A 15,004-nucleotide genomic window follows, 5' to 3' on the forward strand; every position below is an offset into this window, starting at 1 on the left:
TTGTCAAATAGGAGGGTTCTGAACTTACAACTTTAAATCCTCCTTTTGCAATGGCTTTTCTTTTAAAGGAAAAAAACCAAAAACATAAACCTGGTCTCTCCAAAGCCACTTACTATGCTTTAGTACATGCATTAGGAGGGATTTGCCAAAATCAACTGACTGTATCTGTTAAGTGACAGAGATCTCATGTGGACTCCCTGAGCTGGCTTTTTATGCAGCCTGGAACAACCTGTTTTGTCTTTTCAGCATCATTTTTGAGCCACCCCAGCATAGACCTCTATGGAAACAGACACAGGAAAGGCAGAGCCTTCTTGACTGTGTCCTGAGCATGGAGTTTTTTATTGCAAGCTTGAGGGGGAGCCAGAGTGGCACCAGGCAACCACTCTGGAATGTATTTTTTTTTAAAGGTTTCCGTGGAACTGGGAAGGGGCTTTGGTTGCTTCCTGCTCACCCCAAAGCTTGCTGGCTAGTAACTCTGGGCTTCTTTTCAGCCTGGCTGTCCTACCCCCAGCCCACCGTCTACAAAGGATGGGCAGGGAAGAGGAGGCAGCACACTTCCCTTGAGCACAGAGTTGGGAAGAGCTGCTTAGCTTGAGAAATTTCCCAAAACTCCTCCCCTGATTCTACTGTTGAATAATCATCAGGCAAATGTCTCTAGTTAATAAGCCCTCAGACAACAGGCTTTCCTGAGCCCCAAAAGAGCAGATAAGTGACAGGAAAAAGGACATGAGGACGATTTATTTGGCAGTCAGATCTTAAGAGGGCAGCAGAACTAGTGAATTGGCCAACCCCAACCCAAATGTGGCAGTGGGTTTGCGTGTGCTGAATGCTGGCTATGCTGAGACACCTCTGGGCCCCTGGCCTGGATGCCAGCCTCTGGCCACGGAGGTGGGGCCTACCTTCCTCCCTCACCTAGATCTTTTTAACAGCTAGACAAAGCTGCAGTAAGCACAGCAGCTTCATTCAGCACCTGCCTGCCTGTTCCCACCTACCCCATGAGGCAGGCAGCTCCTTTATCCCCTTTTATTCCTAAGGAAAAGCAGACTGAGTTGTTTTTGCTTAAAAAAAAAGAAAGAAAAAGAAAAAAAAGTCACCAGCATGGGCTTGGTCCTTTTCTTCTCTCCCACCCCCAATCCCATTCCTGACAGTCCTCCCCGTCCCACACTGAGCCCTTCCCAGCATGGCGGGCAGCACCTGCCCTCTCCTCTCAAAGGCACTGCTCCAAGGGTGAGGAGCAGGAGTAGTAAATAACTTAGTTACAATACCACTGAGAAGAAAACCAATACTGCAATTTTTAACATGGCCCCCTGTATCTTTTAGGCTGGGTTGGTGTCCCTGTGTAGGCAGCCTGCCCTCGTGCTATGTCCTCCACCTCAGGGCAGGCCCTGCCTTCCTCCACCCCAGCTCCAGGGCCAAGCTATAAATTGTGGGGGCACCTATGCCCTCACCCTACCCAGGTGTGGTTTTAAAGCTACAGGACAATGTAAACTTTGTTTCCCTGGCCCAGCAAGTCTGCTCCTCTTCCTCCTCCATTCTCAGGAACATCAGCAGCTCCTCAGAGCCCCATGTGCAGCCACTGGCGAGACAGCCTCTCTCCAAGGGGCTGTGGCCGTGGTCCTGGCCCTGCCAGATGGAGGGCTCCATCTCCAGAAGTTAGGGCCAGACGTGTGTGCTTAACGTGAGACACAGTACAGTTTTTGCCTTCACTCACAGCTAGGGTGAGGAGGCCCAGACAGTAACACAGCTCATTAATGGCTTGGTTTTTGTCTAGCATTTGCTGCTGGAATACAGGCTCCAGGCTGTGAGACCAGGAACGCTGCCCCAGCAGGCCGCTTCCAGAGAAACCAGTTCACGGAATTCCACGAGGTGCACAGCACCCACTGCTGTCCAAACAGCCTGTTTCCCAACTAGAGGCGGTTGTCTCCATTGACTCGAGTCCTTCGTGGAGCCCTGGAGAGAAGGGAAAGTGTCCTTATTGGCAGCGGGGACTTCCACAAAAAGAGAAAGACCTTCCAATCCCTCTAGCACCTCCTGCACCAAGTAGCTCACTGGTTGCCCACCCCTCCACACCCCTCACCTTCGGTCCCGACCATCAAAGTGGTCTGCAAGATGTTCCTGGGAGCTGCGCAAATCCTCAAATGGCTGCTGGTAGCGGGCTTCAAAGGAACCTTCCCGGGCCCGGCCATGGAAGAGCTGACCCGAGACATCAGAGCCCCGTTCCCGCAGGGATGTGCCACTAAAGGGACTGATGTCACCATTCTCCTGCTTTGACAAGGGGCAAGTACAGGAGCTGACCCTTCTGGAACACATGTGGCTATTGCTGGCTCTCCTCCCTCCCCAGGCCCACTCGCCCCTGCTGCAGTCACCTTGGCAGGGAAGATGTCAACCTTGACGAGCAGAGAGGCCAACTCCAGGTCCTCACTGTAGTTGTTCTTCAAAGGCACAGCTCTGTACCCTACAGGGGAAAATCCTGGCCCTCAACCTAGGAGGCAGCCAAGCAGGGGCCAGCCCCACCCTGGGACCAAGATACTCAAGGCACTGGCTCTAGCAAGGCTCCTCACCTGTCTTCAGGCCTTTTACGGGGAAAGTAGCCTGAGCCAGGAAATTCTGGTCACTAAACATGTCTTCCTCATATACCACGAAGCGCAGGAAGGCAAATTCAGGGTTACTGATCTGGAAATGGAAGGGCTTGGCCGGCCACACAGGGTTCAGTCCGTTGTCCACTGAGAAGCAAGGGCAAAGGGCCTCAGGCCACTGCGGGGGTGTGTGGGTGGGGTCACTGGTAGGGAGAGGAGGATGAAGACACTGACAGGAGGAAGAAGACTCACCCACAAACTCAGTCTTCTGCTTGGTGTTGTCATACTCAGCTCCCGCTACCTCGATCTCAACAAAGGGACACACAATGCCTCGGCCGTTCTTGGGCAGATGCCGGGCCCCCAGCACCTATGCAGGCAAGCAAGGGTGGGCCTGGATCACCTTTCCTGCTCCCATCAGGCAGCCAGGCTTCCCCCCACCCATTCAGCTCCAGGAGCCCCTGTGCCGTGGGAGGAGTGTGCCCTCTGCTGGTCCTGAGCAGCTGTTGCCAGTAAAAATTCATTTGAAGTTTTACTTTACCCAAAACTTTCATGTGAGTTTTGCATTCTGCTTCATATTTAATCTATGCCCGTTTTAATGTGAAATCTTTCAAGTTACTTGCCCTTAAGAAGGAAAAGTACAATTCTCTTCTCTGCGAAGCAGATGCACATGGTCTCCCAACTACGCGGACATCCTAGACAGGAGCAGATGGCCCTCTGCGCTGCCTGCCCATCTCCTTCAAGACTCTGCTCAGGACTCACCCTCTTGAGCACCCCAATGCCAGGACCAGCTCACCCAGGGATACTTTGGGACTGCCCAAACCAACAGGAGCCGCTATTCCTATTCTCGCCCAGGACCAATGCGGGTACGTGTGGATGGCCCACGGCTTCTATTGACACCAGCTTCCCACCTGAGCAACCTCCCACTGCTGGGCAATGCCTCCCCACAGGTGGCCTTAGTGGACCAAGCACTGGCCACATCTAGCCCAGCTGCCTCGGCCCTGGGCCAGTCGAAACCCCGGCTCCACAGAGGAGGCTCAGTGTTGTCATCCCACCTCTGACAACAGTCCAGCCTACCTCAGGGCCAGGAAGAGCCCAGCTCTAGTGTCTCCTCCCCACTAGTGGGAGCTCAGCACGCACACTCCCGGCTGAGCAGCCTCCTTTCCCACCCTGGAATCCCAAGAAGAGCCCAGCACCCACCTCGATGCAGATGGTGCATGGCTCCAGCCCACGTAGGCTGCTCTTGTCAAAGGGGTCAAAGCCCTCGTCCCGCATGGTGCTCGGCTGCAGCACGTAGCCACAGTGCCCACCGGCCATGAAGAGGGCCTGGTTCATCTGCATAGGCTTGTCTGGAAAAGCCCATCATGGGGCTCCAGCCCGGCTGCCGGCAGTGCCCCACCCCCCACCATCCATAGGGCTGCCTCCTCACCTGGGGTCTGGAAGTTGAGGGCCACGAGCTGACTGCCACAAATCCACATGGGTAAGGGATCGTAATTGGAGGAGTCCAGCCGCTGGCCCTTGGGGTAAATGCGGGAGAGCTGCAGGCGATTGTACTGGAGGAACTTCTTGCCTTTGGCCTTGTTCACGTATTTCTCAGCCTTGGTTTCCGGGAAGGATGACATGTCCCGGTAGCAGGCACGCTCTGTGCCAATCTCTGAGCCAGACAGGAAGAGTGCTTACAGATCCTGCCCCAGTGGAAGGAACTAAACCTCCTCGCAAGGTGAGTCTCCCACCATACACTCCTTACATACTCACCCACCACGGGGGGCACCTGTACCACCAGGCCCCCCGAACTCAAAAACACCCGCCTGGGCCCGGCCCTTACTCTCTTCATCGAAGGGAACAGGCCGGCAGTAGACAACAAGCTCAGACAGCTCCAGGGCAATCTTTTTCCGCCGTTCCATCATCTTCCCCTCGGTGAGCTGGGGATACAGGCAAGGCCCTGTAGCAGCAGGCTACAGCCCAGCCCAGGGTGAAGGAAGCTCCCCTGCCAGCCTGGAGCTGGCTCACACTGCAGTTGTCCTGGGCCTCTCTCCTGCTCCCCAGCACTGTCCAGGTTCCATTTCACAGTGAACAAGGTCCCTCTGTCCTCAGCCTCTTCTCAGAACTCTTTCCCCTTCTTGGCCCTGCAACCCTCCTGGGGGCAGAATCCTTACCACCACCCCTGACCCCGGTGATACCTCAGGGATCCTGCGGGTGGCCTGGCTCCCCAGTGCTACTTTTCTCATCACCCAGCCTCACCCTTAAGCAAAAATACTCTATGACCTTACCATGGACTAGCATGGACTAGGACTGGCTCGGGCTCTGCTACGCCCTAAAGCCACCATCATCCATGAGGATGGTCCTTTCCCCTCACTGGCCTAAAAACCTCTCACCTCCTCATTTCCCTCCACTCCAATGCAACCCCACCCTCCAAGGCCAAATCTCCACTACAAAGGCCCATGCTTACCCCAAAAGCCTACCACCTCAACTTCTCTATTCAGAAGTGGCTTCTCTATTCAGACACTTCTTTTTTAGCCTAGACCCCAGGACCCACCACTTCAAATACCTGGTTTAACCAGTACCTTGTCCTTCTGGGGCACACCCTGGAAAAATCCCAGCATCCATCCTTTCTCTGCTGCTCTGCCCGGCCCACAGGTGACCATTCTACAAAGCAGCCACATATCCTTCTGGTAGCCCCTCCACCCACACCCAAATGCAGTTGGGAAAATGACCCTGAAGTAGGAATTCCCTTTACCCTTGAACAGTACTTTCTTCTCCCTGTTCTCCCAGGCTCAGTAGAAGATGTCGCCCTCCTCCAGAAAGTTGGGCCTTCCAACCAAGCCTAGGACCCAACTCCTCCCACCTCTGTGAGCTCTGTCAACCATCAGCATTGAAGAATGCACAAATGTCAGCCCTCCGGCATTCTGTGTCCATTCAGTGCCAGGCCCTAAAAAGACCTGTGCCCACTGACACAGCTTCTTCATTCCCTGACTGCCCACTACCTCCCAACATGGCTCTCCAGTGTCACCAGAGCTATTTGCTGCTGCTAATCCAACAGGCGTGTTCAATTTCTCATCATATCTTGCCTGTCTTATCTTGGAAGTAAGTGGCTCTTGGCAGCAGATACCCTCCCACCTCTCCTTGCAGCCCCAGCCTCTCTGACCTGGTTTTCTCAGGTTCTTCCTTGTCCACACCCTCAAATATTAATTTTCTCAGTGGTCCACCCCAAGCCCTCTCCCTTCTGTATAACACCTTGTCCCTCCTAAGCCTTTGGGCCACCAATTCCGCTTTCCAGCCCAGAACCTCTCTTAGCTCAGGCCTTACATATCCAAATGCCCAATGACATGTTCAACTCAATACACATTAAATGGCACTGGCTAGCAACACTGCTGTTTATACACTGTCCTTCCTGCCTGAAGATTGGGCTGTGGCCAGTACAGGCTACAGCAAGAGGCTGCACATCTGGAGGCTGCCCTGCTGCATGGAAGTGGCTGGTGGTGTGAGCCAAAGATCTTGGGTCACCTGACAGGCTCCCCCACGTACGCCTACCCAGCAGCCCCCAAGGGCTCCAGCAGGTCCTCACCCTGGCATCTGCTGTCTGGGCCACTTCCCGGATCTTTTTCACCCAATCCTGCAGCTCCTCCTGTGAATCAGCAGCGACATCCAGGGACCAGTGTGCCACTGAAGCCATACTGATGGAGAAGACGAAGAGCCGGCTATTCTTGCCCTCGGGGCGGATGGCTAGGAAGGTGAGAGGACAAGAGTTGGGAAAGACATCTCTGTGCTCTGCCAAACGCTCTGGCTTGATAAGTTCTCTATCACATTTCATTCTAACCACACCCCGGAGATGGAAAGTGCTATTCCTGTCAACCCATTTCACAGATAAAGAAACTACAGCTTGCAGACCCTACTGTTTTCTTTTTTTTTTTTTTGCATGGGCAGGCACCAGGAATCGAACCCAGGTCTCCAGCATGGCAGGTGAGAACTCTGCCTGCTGTGCCACCTTGGCCTGCCCTTGGAGACCCTACTGTTAACAGCAGTGATGGAGTTTGGGTTTGAACTCAGATCAGGCCCCTCCCCACCCCACCTCCCAGCCTAACACCCAAATCCCATGAGGATTTGGCATCTCAGCTGGCCCCCAGCCCCCTTGTTCTGTGCTGACTACCCCACAGTGCCTAGTGTAGGGGAGAGGACCCAGGATCAGAACCAGGAATGAAGGAGGAGTATCCAGAGGAGAGGACAGCGACTGGAGGCTCACCAATCTGACAAGCCGGAACATCCAAGACCCCCCGCAGCAAGTCCCCCAGGGGGCTGTTCTCGTCCAAGTGCTGCGGGAAGCAAAGCCCCAGGGGTTGTCAGCAGATGTGCTGCACACAGCAGGGGTAGTTGTGTGCAAGAGACAAGTACACTTTCTAAGTGCATGTGCACCTGGACAAATGCGTACATGGCCGTGCTCACTTGCGAATGAGAACACGGACAGAACCAGGGGGTGCAGATCTGCGGATAATGGTTGCCTGTGTGTGACTGGGCATGCTGAGAACTGTGGGAAGGTGTGTTCACTGCCTAGGATGCTGGTGGGAACCCACCCCCCCCACCCCCACCCCTGCACTCCATGCTGTCTGGCCTCACCTCCCTCTCAGGCTCCAGAGCCGCTGGGCTGACCATCTCTTCCACGTAGTTTGATGGGAACCACAGCTGCTTCTTTCCCCCATAGTCACCCCGCCACCTGCCAGAACCACAGGGTAGTGATTGCCAGCACCACCCCTATGAGGAGGGTTCCCCCTTGCTGGGGGTATCCCCATCCAAGCCAGTCCCAGGCAGGCACGGCTGGTGCATGGGGAATGGAAGCTCCACACACGTTCAACACATGAAGCACACAACAGGCCCCGACCCAGCAGACCCTCCAACGCCAGCTTCTGCTGAGACCCTGTGACTCGTGGGCCCTGCTAACTTAAGGCCTGGGCTCTCCAGCCCCAAGGGCCAGGCTCACCAGCCTCCCTCTTGCTTCTCCACATTCTGGATGATGGCGCTCTTGGTGAAAGTGAGCTCGTCCTCTCTCTGAGCCTTGTAGTCAAAGAGGGCTTTGACAGCACACTGCGGAGGAAGGCAGACAGGCCACGGTGCTGCTTGCTTCCCCTGACCTGGGACCTTGCATGCACACAGGTAGGTCTGGGCTCAGGTCAGTGGGAGGTACCCAATGCCTGCAACCTCCCCCATTTACAGGTGCACTACAGGCCTTAGAGGGAGCCTCCTGAATAATAGAGGTGCTTTGGGAGAGAAGTCAGACCTTCATGAAAAAAGCTCCTCAGGATCCAGGTACAACCCTGTGAGCCCTGTCCTGGGCCACAGGGCAAACCTTGACCCTGCTCCCCCGAGTCAGGCTGGCAGGCTGGGAAGGGAGTACCTGTGAGTGACCTGCAGGTTTATGGGGCTGGTTGGGAGTCCCTCACTTCAGCGGGAGAAGGAATTGTGTGTTCAGTGAGGGGCCCTGGCTGCTGAGGGGAGGTGGGATGGAGAGGAGGTGTAGAACAGAGGTTCCTACCTCAGCGGAAAAAAAAAAAAAAGACAAAAAGAGGAAGTTTCTGCCTAACAGATCACCATGAGGTCAGGGGATTATGAGTGGCAAAGAACAGATTTCTGGCCAGCGTTTACTCTGCCCCAGCCCCAGGAAGGGAGCGAGAGATTACTCCTGGGATGCACCGTCTGCCAGGGTCAGTGCTGCCCCCAAGGGATAGAGGCTGAGGAGTGGGTCCACCCTGGGAAAAACTGTGGCCACACAGTAACCACAAGACACTCAATTTTCTTAGGTCTCAAAACCACAACCACCAGCTCCCCACAAAGACCACAGCTGGGTCCGGGGCAGAATAATGCAAGCCTCAAGCAGCTGTGACCCTTCCAGCTTCCTGTGCTGAGGCAGAGGCTGTACCTTGAAAGTTGGCATAGGGTTTGCCTCCACATAGAAGCCAGGGTTGCGTCCCTCATACAGGGCCCCGTAGTCGGGCTCCTGGAAATGGACAGAAGACAACAGGTTAATGTGCCAGAGCCCAGAGCCAAAAAGCAGCTGCTGGCTTCTAACACTCCCTCTCACCCCAACACAGCTGACCACTACCGGCCACCTCACCAGGATGGCAAGTGTGTCCCTTCAGCATGCCTTGTCCTCGGGGGATGGCCTCAGAGACCTGGCCTTCCCTCTCCTCTCCCCACGTTCTTACTGTAAGGCCCACCCCTGATTCTAAACTCTTTCAGTTCCTGGAGGCCCAAATCCCAACTGCAGCAGTCGTTATTGCCTGTGGCTCCCTGGTTCACTACTGTGCACCCCAAGGAGGGGCTCCCACCCGCCTCTCCTCTCAGCAGTCTTCTCCCTGCTCCCGCCAAGGTCCACTTACCTCCACAGTGCCTCTGGCCCTTGGCTCCTCCCTTCTTCCCTAGGCCAGACCCTGGTTGGGATCCCTCCCTGCTGCCTGCACTATGGGCCCTGCCTTAACTCCTCGCAGGCCTCTATCCTGGCCACCAGGAAGCTCCACAACCCATTTCTCCAGCCTGTCTGCCTCTGCCCTGGGGATGAAGCCGAGTCTGAGCTTAGCAGCTAAGGCCCTCCGACATCCATAACAATCCCTGTGGAGCTCCAGGCCTTCCTCTTCCACGCCTTGGTGCACTTGCCCTCTCTGCTTGAATGCCTGCCCCTATCAGCCAGCCTACAGTGTCTGGCCTGGAAGACACAACTCAGACACCACTCCCTCTAGGTGCTCACCTGTGGCTCCCAGCAGGGCTGAGACCCTCCTAGGAGCTCTACACTACCCCAGGCCTTCCTGTTGGGCATCTACACTTTTTAATGCCCGTGAAGTTCTGGCCCTAACACTGACTAGCATGGGAGTTTCTGGAAGACCATACTGGTCTCTCCTGCCTCTAACCCACCATGAGCCCAAGCACCATGCGCCCTCCAACCACTGTGCCCTCACAGCAGTGCCGATCTTCTCCAGCGCTTCTTCGTTGATGGGGTAGCGCAGCTTCATCTTGCGGTACAGTGGGTGCTTCTCGTAATAGCTGATGAGGTCCACAAGGCTGTCGAACTCCGAATTCCCCAGCATCACCGTCTGGCCCTCCTGCTGGACGCGGCAATGTTTGATCTTGCCCTCAGCCCTACAGGAAGAAGAGTGGCCCCGGGTCAGGGCAGCTGACCCAGGCGAGGTTCCACAGCCCCTGTGTCGCGGCGACACTCCTTACCGGAAGGAGATGGCGTAGGAGTTAGGCTCGTTCCGTTTCCGTACCAGGAAGGCCCCATCCCGGGGGACGCGCATCAGCATGTGCTCAGCCTGGGCTCTGGTCAGGCTCGCGTGGTACCACCTGATGGCAGGCCCGAGTCAGGCCCTGGCTGTCACCTCCCACAAGGCTGTCCCCCCCCCGCCCGGCCAGGGTCCCTCCCTCACTCTTTGCTCTCGTGAGCATTGGTCTGTGGGACAGGCTCTGAAAGGCGCATCTCAAATTCGTTACAGCGCAGGGGCACCTGCTGGTAGTGTGTGATGAGGTCATAGAGTGAGTCAAAGACGAGGTTGTCTGTCAGGAAGAACTTGGGGGTCCCAGCGTCCTGCCGGGAGTGAATGCGGCAGTGCTGGACTTTCCCGTTCCGCCTGAGGGGAGACAGAGGGGCAGTGAGCAGCAGGCTGGAGTCCAAAGGCCACGCTCTGTCCCAAGCTGGGCATCCAGGTCACAAAGAGTGAGGCGGCCCTCAAAGGAGCTCGGGTAGGGGGCAGTCCTGGAGAAGGGGCTAAAAACAACCAAACGGTGTGTGCACATGAGAGACAGAGGAGGGGGAGAGAGAGAGAATGAGTTTCACATGAAAGTCTGAAACAAAGGCCTTGGTGGTTCTGTCTGGGGGAGCAACGTCCCCACACACTGACACGCACCGACCAAGTACGCGCAGATGTGCGGGAGCGGGTTACCAGAAGGACAGCGTGTAGTCGCCCACGAAGGTCTCGCTCTCGCGCACAAGGAAGGAGCCATCCGGGGCGCCGGTCTCGATGCAGTACTCGGTGAGCAGGCGCTCGGCGATATGCCGCCCATCCCGCCCGGCCCCGAGTTTGCCATGGAACCACTTCTCGTTGGAGTGCAGCTCTGTGCTGCCGCTGGCCTGGGCGGGGAGAGGCGACCGCAGAGACCCCAGGTCCCCAGTCAGCCTGTCTATCAAGGGCGACTGCAGCATCAGCCCACCAGCCCCGACTGCAGCCCGGCCTCACCTCCTTGGGCTCCTCCTCATCCTCGTTGCCCTGGGCGCTGCTGGTCTCCTCAGAGTAGTAGATCTTGCTGCTGGTCAGAACAAAGTAGTGGGGGTACCATTCCTGGAACAGATGGAAGGGGGCCATGTGAAGGCGAGCCGGCTCTTGACACCCTGACCCCAGTCCCTGGGCGGGCCCTCACGTGGTTCACGGGGTCCTCCAGGTAGAGGATGCCATTCTTGATGGAATTGCTGATGTCGCTCTCCGAGTACATCACTGAGGTGGGGACCTCCTCATAGGCGCTGCCCTCAGCCAGCTTCTTGTGCTGCAGGGACAGGCGGGGACGTGGCAGTGCCGGGCCCACTCCTGGAGCCCCAGCTCCTCACCCAGGCCATGCCCAAGCTGGAGCCATGGTTTGGGAGAGGCACCAGGAGGGTCCGTGCCACTGCCCACCTCCCTTACCTTGATGAGGATCTTCCTCTTGAGCTGGCTGGGGGAGGGAAGCCCATCGGCAGCGATGTCCACGGGCTTGGTGAGCAGCGTGTCCCCAAGCACCTTCTTGAAGTACTGGGCCATGTTCCTCTGCTGGGCGATGCTACAGTGGTCCTCGATAGACAGGATCACCGGGTACCTGCAGGGACAAGGCCTGGGCAGTGGGACACAGACCCTGCCGTTCTCCAGGGGCCAAGGCTCAGGCCAAAGAGCTCCTCAAAGTGTAAGGAGTTAGGAGCCTGGGTGCTTCTTGCCTATGGGGGTGCAATGCCGAGAAGAGGCGAGCATAGCTGCTGGGAGAGCGCAGCGGGGCCACTGGGGGCTGCCATGGGAGGCCCCGGGCTGGTTTGATTATGGAGCCTGCACCAGGGGTGCAGAGGGCAGTTCCACACCCCAGGGTCCACAGAGATTAGCGCATCCTCCAAATTTGCTGTTTGGGGCCCCTGGTGACCACTCAGTGAGGTAGGTGGGAGAGACCAGTAACCACAGGTTCGGGGTGAAGAGGACCTGGGGAATGGGACACAGGGATGGTACAACTCCCTGGGCTATGGGCTATGAAGGGCAAGGCACGGGCAAGGCAATGGGTCAAGGAAACAATTTTTGAGGATTGAAAGAGCTTGAACGTGTTCCACAGGCTAAAGAGGAAGCCCCACGAATAAGACAGGCCAAGGATGCAGGAAACAGGAGTAACCTGGGAAGCAAGGGGTCAAGGAGGAGAAGCTGAGAGAAAGGAAAAGACGACTGAGGTGCAGTGAAAGGTGGGAGTGAGGTAGCTGAGGGTCCCCGTCCCAGCATGCCCTTACTCTGAGGCCACAAAGGCGTGCTCCTTGATGGTGTGCAGGACGTCTGAGAACTTGATCTTGGTGGTAAGGGTGTGTCCATGGTAAATGACCGGCATCCCATCTGGACCATCCCAACAGTCCACTGGGGAGCAGCATCACCATGGTCAAGTGGGCAGGCCTCGCACCCCTGCCCCCACCACCCCCTCCCCGGCCCCCACGCACACTCAATGCAGCGGCAGCCCATCCGCAGGCAGCGAGCATAGGCTTCCAGGGAGGACTCACTGGAGAACTGGTCACCGGTCAGGTACCTGAGACGGAAGGGCAGGCAGGTGAGACTTGGTGCGCCCTCCCTCCCCAGAAAGGGCGGGGGGGGGGGGGGCGCACTTACGTATTGTGTGAGGAAGAGATCCAGTAGTGGGAAAGGGGGTTGTTCATGGTGTCTGGGCACACTGCATCCAGCTGGGAGTTCCACACGCTGTTCTCTTTAGAGAACAGGAAGGTGACAAACTGTCCAGAAAATAACGGAGGAGGAAAGAGAAGCTGAGCCCCTGCCCTTCCCGACCTGGGATGGGGTGGTGGGAAGAAGAGAGGGTGCTGAGGCTCCAGCTGGGTGGGCAAGGTAGACAAAGGAGGAGAACCAACTTCCTGGGGCTCAGGTGGGGCTCTGGTTACCCCCAACCCAGTCTCTCTGTGACAGAGGGGTAAAAAGTGGGGCTCACCTCGTCCAGGGAAAAGTACGGCTCCTCGACTTCCCGCAAAGGGTCCCGGAGGAAGGCGAGCATGAACTCTTGTACCTGCAGCCGGTCGACAGCCCACAGCTCCTGAGGGGCATGGGGGGGGGGGGGGGGACCCAGTAAGAGCAGTCGGCGACGACCCGTCCCCCGCAGTGGACCCCTCGGCCAGCCCCAGCTGCACCATACCCCTTGGTATTCGAGGAGAAACTGCTGGAACTCAGGAAGGGACACTCGGCAGACCTCTGGCCGCTCCCCAGCCCTGTGTGGAGGGGTGGGGATGAGTGTCCCGGCAGCCAGCCTGCTAGCAGGTCCCACAGACAACACAGGGCCCCAGGGAGGCAGAGACCAGCTTGCGCCAGCACAGCTGCCAGAACGGTCCAGTTCTGCCATGGCTCACCCCCTCCCACTGCCTCTTCCCTGGACCAGGAATCAGGAGAGAAACCAAAAGGGTTTCTCAAGGGAGACCCAAGGGAGAAGCCCACCTTCCCCCATCAAACCAAACCTCAGGGCACTGGCTTCCAAGAAGGGAAGGTCCATCTGCAGGAGACAGAACCTGGTCAGAGCGAGAGCCCTCAGGAAGCCACGTGGGAAAGGTGCTCTCAGGAAGAAGGGCTGGGGCACAGACTGGGACAGACCTCAAGAGGAGAGCCAGAGAGAGACTGCACCCAAAAGCCCCCAAGCAAGGCAGCAGGGTTGAGGCAAGCAGGGCTGGGGGTAGGGGGCGGGGAACAGGGGCTGTGGGAAGGGAGGTAGCTCAGGCACCGTCTTCTGGGCGCTGTACATGAGGCTGCGGTACAGCTGAGCAAACTGCCCATAGGTGATGTCCCCGCTGCGCTGCTCCAGGTCCTGGAAAGGTACAAGCAGGATTGCCAGTCAGGCCCTCGGCAGGGCTCGGCCCCTCCCGGTCCCACCTGCAGGGCTCCAGGAGGTCCTCACCGTCAGCCGCTCCCGGAGAAAGCGCATGTTGGGGACCCGGTAGTTGACCTGTGACAGCATGTTCTTCAGGTCCTTGGCTGATATACTGAGAAAAGAGGGACGTCTCAAAGGCCTCACACAACCCCTCACGGGGACCCTGGGGCAGGAGAGGCGAACACCACTACTCTGGGACCCAGACACTGAGGGTGAGACGGGGCTGTGCCCACAGGGTGACCAGGGGAGGTCCCTTCCTCTCTCTGGGCCTGTTTCCTCATCTGAGCAAAGGGAAGCCCATGATCCTGAGAAAAATGAAGGGACCAGGCCTGGGGAGAGGGCAAGTCTACCTTCAGGCGTCACCCCCCACCAGCACAGCTGCTTGCACCTATGATTCCACTGCTCTCTAGGGCAGCCATCAGCCCTGTCCAGGACAGAGGGAAGCAGCCTCCCCAGGACCTGCACCTCCAGGCTCGGCTCACCTGCAAATTCCTCATGAGGGGAGGCGCCCCAGAGCCCTCCCCACCTGCTGCCCGCTGGGATGCTTCGAGTTTGGTCCTCACCAGCTGGGGCTCCCAGGCTCCACCGACACCAGGTATGGGGCAGGGAGGGGCAACCTCAGCCAAGCACAACTGCTGGCCACTGAGGCCAAGGACTCATCAGAAAGAACACATGCCCGGCTCCAGTGGGGGAACCCTGCCCAGGACCTGGGGTTAAAGGACACTGCTGGACCTGGCAAGAGGGTGGGAAAGATGGGAAAGGGGGCTTTCTCTCCTGGATGACGAGTGTCAGGAAGGGGAGGGTAGCTTACACCACCTCCTCCTGCCCCAGGACCCGGCAGGCACCAAAATGCCTTGGGGCAGGCTCTAGACTGAGTGACAACCGCTACCAGCAGCCTTCTGGTTTTCATTTCCTCCAGGGAATCTTCCCCATCAGCATAGTCACATGCTCTTATTTCTCCCATCTAAAAAAATGCCTTGCCCTCGCTTACCTCCTTCGGCTCCTGGCCGTTTCTCTGCTCCCCTCCACAGCAGAAGGCCTTGAATCCTCTGCATTCTCCTCCACTGCCTGGAAGCCCCTTCGAGATGGCTTCAGCCTCACCCCTCCTGACACTGCTCTTCTCTAGGTCATCGCTGGGAGACTCTCAGGCTCCAGGGTGTCCAATGACGTCTGACCCGCTGACCACTCCCTTCTCCCTGCAGCACGGTTTACCCTGGGCTTCCAGAACTTCCCCTGCTCCAGGTTTCCCTCTTCCTTCACTAGCTACCACTTCCCAATCCCCTCTGCCGGTTCCTCCTCACCACCCTACCCCTCAACGT

General features: G+C 57.3%; 1 protein-coding gene across 2 annotated transcripts in view; it reads right to left on the reverse strand.

Annotated features, from left to right (window-relative positions):
• Positions 1 to 719: 719 nt before the first annotated feature.
• PLCG1 (phospholipase C gamma 1) overlaps positions 720 to 15,004 on the reverse strand; it is a 35,654-nt gene continuing 21,369 nt past the window's right edge. Inside the window, exons 5-32 of one of the 2 annotated variants that reach the window (XM_077168295.1) lie at positions 13,713 to 13,797; positions 13,539 to 13,622; positions 13,279 to 13,313; positions 12,963 to 13,035; positions 12,762 to 12,863; positions 12,431 to 12,549; positions 12,265 to 12,350; positions 12,064 to 12,184; positions 11,231 to 11,399; positions 10,971 to 11,093; positions 10,790 to 10,891; positions 10,496 to 10,683; positions 9,983 to 10,183; positions 9,780 to 9,899; positions 9,515 to 9,695; positions 8,482 to 8,559; positions 7,546 to 7,649; positions 7,185 to 7,281; positions 6,814 to 6,883; positions 6,139 to 6,296; positions 4,399 to 4,495; positions 4,003 to 4,227; positions 3,774 to 3,922; positions 2,829 to 2,943; positions 2,562 to 2,723; positions 2,367 to 2,455; positions 2,078 to 2,262; positions 720 to 1,950 (exon numbers count right to left, since the gene is read on the reverse strand). In XM_077168295.1, coding sequence (XP_077024410.1) covers positions 1,908 to 1,950; positions 2,078 to 2,262; positions 2,367 to 2,455; positions 2,562 to 2,723; positions 2,829 to 2,943; positions 3,774 to 3,922; positions 4,003 to 4,227; positions 4,399 to 4,495; positions 6,139 to 6,296; positions 6,814 to 6,883; positions 7,185 to 7,281; positions 7,546 to 7,649; positions 8,482 to 8,559; positions 9,515 to 9,695; positions 9,780 to 9,899; positions 9,983 to 10,183; positions 10,496 to 10,683; positions 10,790 to 10,891; positions 10,971 to 11,093; positions 11,231 to 11,399; positions 12,064 to 12,184; positions 12,265 to 12,350; positions 12,431 to 12,549; positions 12,762 to 12,863; positions 12,963 to 13,035; positions 13,279 to 13,313; positions 13,539 to 13,622; positions 13,713 to 13,797 — 3,361 coding nt within the window. In that variant the 3' untranslated portion in view covers positions 720 to 1,907. Of the gene's footprint in view, positions 1,951 to 2,077; positions 2,266 to 2,366; positions 2,456 to 2,561; positions 2,724 to 2,828; positions 2,944 to 3,773; positions 3,923 to 4,002; positions 4,228 to 4,398; positions 4,496 to 6,138; positions 6,297 to 6,813; positions 6,884 to 7,184; positions 7,282 to 7,545; positions 7,650 to 8,481; positions 8,560 to 9,514; positions 9,696 to 9,779; positions 9,900 to 9,982; positions 10,184 to 10,495; positions 10,684 to 10,789; positions 10,892 to 10,970; positions 11,094 to 11,230; positions 11,400 to 12,063; positions 12,185 to 12,264; positions 12,351 to 12,430; positions 12,550 to 12,761; positions 12,864 to 12,962; positions 13,036 to 13,278; positions 13,314 to 13,538; positions 13,623 to 13,712; positions 13,798 to 15,004 lie in introns of both variants that reach the window. The other variant, XM_077168291.1, reaches the window with a different exon arrangement.

Source organism: Tamandua tetradactyla, chromosome 1 (genome assembly GCF_023851605.1).
Source record: "Tamandua tetradactyla isolate mTamTet1 chromosome 1, mTamTet1.pri, whole genome shotgun sequence".
Classification (NCBI taxonomy): domain Eukaryota; kingdom Metazoa; phylum Chordata; class Mammalia; order Pilosa; family Myrmecophagidae; genus Tamandua; species Tamandua tetradactyla.